This window comes from Topomyia yanbarensis, unplaced genomic scaffold (genome assembly GCF_030247195.1).
Source record: "Topomyia yanbarensis strain Yona2022 unplaced genomic scaffold, ASM3024719v1 HiC_scaffold_539, whole genome shotgun sequence".
NCBI classification, from domain to species: domain Eukaryota; kingdom Metazoa; phylum Arthropoda; class Insecta; order Diptera; family Culicidae; genus Topomyia; species Topomyia yanbarensis.
Genome location: NW_026683757.1, coordinates 19,430 through 25,000, shown reverse-complemented (window position 1 = coordinate 25,000; position 5,571 = coordinate 19,430). Strand labels below are relative to the sequence as shown.

General features: G+C 45.2%; 1 protein-coding gene across 1 annotated transcript; it reads right to left on the bottom strand.

Moving 5' to 3' along the window:
• Positions 1–2,547: 2,547 nt before the first annotated feature.
• LOC131695797 (uncharacterized) lies at positions 2,548–5,307 on the bottom strand. The gene has a single exon (XM_058984321.1). It carries the CDS (start codon positions 5,305–5,307, stop codon positions 2,548–2,550), a length of 2,760 nt encoding a protein of 919 aa, XP_058840304.1.
• Between the last annotated feature and the right edge of the window lie 264 nt (positions 5,308–5,571).

The following is a 5,571-nucleotide window of genomic DNA, read 5'->3' as shown; positions in this document are numbered from 1 at the left end:
TGAAAATGGAGTTTAGGCTTATGGAAGTCACTACTTCAGTATTAACACCTATCCAATGCAGTACTGATATCATTCAACTTATTAGACCAAGCAGACATATTCGTTTTGCAGAACAACTTAAAATACGTGGCTGAAAGTTACATCGTTGGAATAAAGATTCTCGTGTATATAGAAAATGACAGTATAGAGGTTAAGTTATATGAGCTGTCAACGAGTATCCCGTAAACCAAATGCAAAATACTCTTAACTAGGGTTACTAGGGTCATCTAAGCACCTGTAACGCGAGTGTTTTACATTTTCCAATCCATATTTTTTATTGATCTGCTTCTTCAGAACGAAGCAAAGATGTCGATACCTATTTAAGCGCAATCCAATCAGTGTAAGTCGAGTTGTCAGCGAAATAGTGTGACATCGTAACTAATGATATGAATAAGGGCACGTCTACCCTATACAATTCAAACACAACGGAACTATAATTGAACAAACCACGATATGCATCCATGATGGGCAGATTTCTATGTGCAAGTACTGTAATTAAATAGAACATGCTGAATAACCTTGCGCGGAAGATGGTCAGGAGAATATCTCAGAACCGGTTGCCAACACATCTACAGCAAATTAATTCAACTACCATCACCTGAACTACATAAGGTTGTCAATTTTGTGGCAACTATTCATCTGAAAACACAGCATCAAGCACCACAACATCAACAGCCAGCACTTTCAATTCGGGTTTTGTCACCTGTAGGTGCAAGAGGTGAGCACGAACACGGCATGACTGATTAGAGATGGGCAGACTAGTTCTGTAAAAAAACTAGATCACATGAACCATTTTTTCGTTCAGTTGAATTTTTAATAGTATATAGTGAATGATTGTCAAAACAGTCTGATCTGGAAAGGCCGGAAGACACATGCAGTTTAATTTTTGAGCGAAAACTCTCGTTGAGCGTTTGCCTGAGGATTTTTTCTATTCTTCGTGAATTTCGTTTTTCGTTCAGTCATAAATTAAAAGAGCATCCAGCATAGTTCGTGGGACGATATGTCAGTTCATTGTCATTCGTTCGCCTAAAAATTCGTCCCTTGAATTTGGCGACCTGCTTTAGATGAACTGACCAATTCGTTTCCAAGCGAATTAAGTAAGTAGTACTGTACTTTGAAAAGGAACTCTCGTTCACTCTTTCTATTTAAAGAACCAGTTCTCCTGAACCGATCGCGAACGGATTTCCCATCTTTACGGGAATGATAAAAGATAAGTATATGAACCTCAAGATGCAGCAGGCGACCAGATAAGTGTTTCCCCGCCGCGAAATAAGCTATAGAAAGCATGTACGAAATCCGACGAACACTCAATAACATTTGGTTTTGTTTTTAGTTACATTTTGTAAATATATAAAAGACTCCGTTAAGACACCGCAATGAGCCGTATCGAATAAACGAATTATAAAAAATAGTGATTTCATACAAGGATGGTGTTTGATTAAGTAGTCGCCAATCCATAAATATGAACCGTGTTAAGAAATGAGTTTCCAAAATTCTACGCTTCTAAATGTATTTATTTTTTGAAATCGTCTATAAGAAATATTTTGTCAGAAAGGCCCCTCCTTTGTCAGTCAGCTGGAGCCACCTATGATTATGACACATCATACAAATTGTTCCACACGTCTGAGTGCGACTTTTGTTTACAATATTAGCAAAGACTCACAATATAGTCAACCGATCTTCCTAATATTTTACAGATTCATACAGAATAAATAGAAGCATCAATTGTGTTTGGGCGACTTACATGGGGTTCCGGGTTCGGAGGATTTTCTTCCGTCTATCTACTGAGACGGCCCAGGATGATCATTGGTGAGCACCCAGTTTTATCGCAATCACTTCACTACACTACTAAGGTCCCCGTTTTACCCGTTCTATGGATGGGTATGCTGCCTTGCAGCCCTTTGTTCACTCACTTGGGATTGCTTTTCTTTACTCGACACTGCACTGCAAGGACTTTACTACTGCCGTGTATTCATTAATTACATACGGCTCACAACTTGCACTTCACTTGCAGTTTCCCGGGAATGTTACCTTGCAGTGAAAATATTCGCAACAAGCTTATTTATTTATTCCTTCACTCGCGACGGCCGATTTCACTGGGGTACGCACGAACGGTACTGCATCGATCGAGATATTATTAACCACTGCCTTTGTCAGCTGATTTGTCTATTCCGTCTCACACGGTGCAGCGATCATTTCTTCTGTGTGCTGGTGTGGTGTCTGATTGATCGGTACGGTCTTGCTATCGCAGTTTATGCTGTATTGCAGAATTAGTAAGGTGACACACACTTGTTCGGGTTTTTTTTGGTGATGGGCATTTATAAGTTTATTTAATTCAGGCAATTAGTTTTAATTCATTCCGGTTTAGTTTACTTAGTATTTAGGCTTAAAGAATTCATTTAAATTTAGATTAATAAATATAGCTCTAGGCACTTTTACTCCTCAACATTCCGGCCACCTTGAAGTAGCACGGATACTTCAACTTCCTTTTGCTTCATCATAATCTTCTTATTCATCGTCGACAACACGGCGACACACAACCCTAGGCGAGCAATCGATTGGCAGGTGGCTAACGGAGCAAACTTGGATTTCGACGTTAGCTCCCGATAAAAAGTCATCAACGTAATCAGGCTTCACATCATCTACGGAGGCGGGGTACTTGTCGCCTTCGTCCTGTGCCACTTGTAGGAGGGAGTTGGTTGCCAGGAATGGCGCAGATGTAAAACCGTCCGTAATGGTTTGGAGCTCGTAGGCTATGAGCAGATCGTTGCGGTTGGGACGCCAGAGAATGCGATGACGCGGTCGGTTCTCGGGATGCAGCTGAATCTGCTGGTACATCTTCTCTATGTCGGCTACGATGGCGATCGGATGTGTACGAAACCTCATGACGATTGATAGTAGGTCCTCTTGGACGAAAGGTCCAACGAGCTGCTTATCGTTGACGAAAAATCCTGAGGCCGTTTTACACAACGCGTCGAAGACAACTCGGACCTTCGTGGTTGTGCTGGATTCCTTGAACATAGGATGGTGCGGGAGGAAGCAGTGCGAGTTCACATCGTCTTCTGGATCAATGAGCGCCATTCGTGCGGATTCGTCCATGAATTTGCAGCATGCGTTCTCGGTGGGTGGATCACGCTCTAGTCGCTTTTGAAGGCTCAGGAAAGGACGTTCGGCGATGGCTCTGTATTCGCCGAGGTTGACTAGCGGATCACGGGTGAGTGGCAAACGAACGAGATTACGACCGGACGAATCGCGAGTGGTGGTAATAGCGTAAAATTCTTCACACTGTTTTTCTTCTACGGAATTCACAGAACACGGCTCGACAGCTTCCAGCTCCCAGAACTTCTGCATCGGTTGATCTAAGCTTCGATCGACAGTGGTTAGATGGCAGACACGGGGAACGGTGGGATGATCGATGGATATTTTCCCGGAAACAGTCCATCCAAACACTGTTTCTATTAGCAACGGTAATCCCTCTCCCAGGGAACGCTTGCTGCCAAGATGCAGCTCGTGGTACGCTTCACTACCGACAACCATGTCAATGTCGGATGGAATATGGAATCTGGGGTCTGCCAACGACAACTCGGGAAGCTTCCACGCGGAAGTGTCGATCGGAACGGTCGGAAGGTTTACCGTCGGTCTCTTGAGGATCAGGAACTCAAGATTGGTGGAGTACGGTGTCGACTTCGACTTGATCCTAGCAGTCAATTGGCACTTGATCTGCTTGGTGGAGTCACCTATACCAGCTACTGCGACATCCACCTTGGTGCGACGAAGATTTAGGGAATTCGCAAGCTTGTTGGTTATTAAGTTGCACATGGATCCTGAATCCAGGAGTGCACGTACGGGTATTTCCTTGCCGTTCTGATCTACGACGAGGAGGCAAACTGTTTCTAGCAATACTGTACTGTGCTCAGCCTGGACTGACATGCTCACTTGGTTGTTCGGATTCACCGAGCTGGAAGGGCCAGCGATGGCGGACGTTGAGGGAATAGGCTGGCTTACTGCCACGACAGGAGTAGATTGTATGTTCGACGGTGCTGGCTCGTGCAACAAGGAGTGGTGTTTTTCGTGGCAGTTACGGCAGGAGAATACGGAGGTACAGTTCCTGGCTTGGTGTCCAGTACGGAAGCAATTCCAGCATAGGCGTTTCTGGGAAACCAGCTCACGACGCTGGCAGACGGACATCTCGGAAAATGCTGGACATTGGAAGAGTAAATGCTTCTCTGGACAGGCGAGACATGGCAGAGAACTGTAGTTCGATTCAACGGTAGCTGCCTTGTATGCCACCTTGAATGGTTTCGGGGTTGGAATCGAACCGGCCACCTTGGCTGTAACCGGTTGTTGTGACCGATATCGCAGATCAGTTATAACGGACGTCAGCATACGGGCACGTTGATAAAGAAATTCGATCAGCATATCGTAGGTTACGTCGTCGTTGTTGCTGGTTTTCTCCTCCCAAGCACGTAGTGTAGTTGGATCTAGCTTGTAACAAAGGAGGTTGACCAACGGAGTGTCCCAATAATGGACTGGTTCGCCTAACTTTGCTAAAGCCCTCACATGCCGGTGGAAATCATCAACCAAAACATGAATTTCTTGGGGACTTTCTTGATTGATCGGTGGGAGATCATATAGAGCTCGGAAGAGCTGACGCTTTAGGAACCGCTTGTTGTCGTACCGCTTTAGCAATGCTTCCCAAGTCGATGCGTAGTTATCTGCTTCAATGTCTACGGACTCGAATGGTTTCCTGGCTTCTCCCTCCAGCGACTGCAGCAGGTACTGCAGCTTCGCAACCGTCGGAATATCTGCATTGCTGTGGATCATCGACGTGTATGTGTCACGGAATGCGAGCCATCGCGAGAAATCGCCGTTAAACTTAGGTAGGTCGATCTTGGGTAAGCGTAGGTGGAACGAGGAAGAAACGTGAGCAGGGGTCGCCATTGTGCTGTTCAGCATGGTTTGGTTGGGATCAGCAGCACGATTCGACAATAGAAAACCTTTGACTCTGCAATACCGCGTCTCGAAATCCATGCGCTCTTCCAGGTGGGTATCTAACATCTCTGACTTATCGTACAGCTCGATCTGCCCTTGTACCTCTAGGAACTCCTTGTAGATTCGGTCAAGTGAATCGAGGCGAATTGGAATTTGGCAGGCATCCCGATCGCAATCGAAATCTTCTGCAAACTTCTCCACTGCCTTCTGCACTACAAGGATCCCTTTTCGTTGGATCACGTACTCTGACAGCTTCTTTTCTGTCTTGGTCGCCATTACTGTACACTTCACTGATCTTCACTACCACCACTTTAAATATCGGAAACGGGAAAACGGTACAAATCAAAAAATCGAACTCCTTCCCGGCGCGGGTACCGTTCCTACACGACACGGAATCGAAAAATGACACAAATCGAACGATACAAATCCTTCCCGTCGCGGTATGTCACTTTTTCGCGGAACGACCGAGAATGGCACGAAAATCGAACGAAATATCCTTCCCGACGCGAGCGTACCAATCTACGCGAAATTGCCACTCAC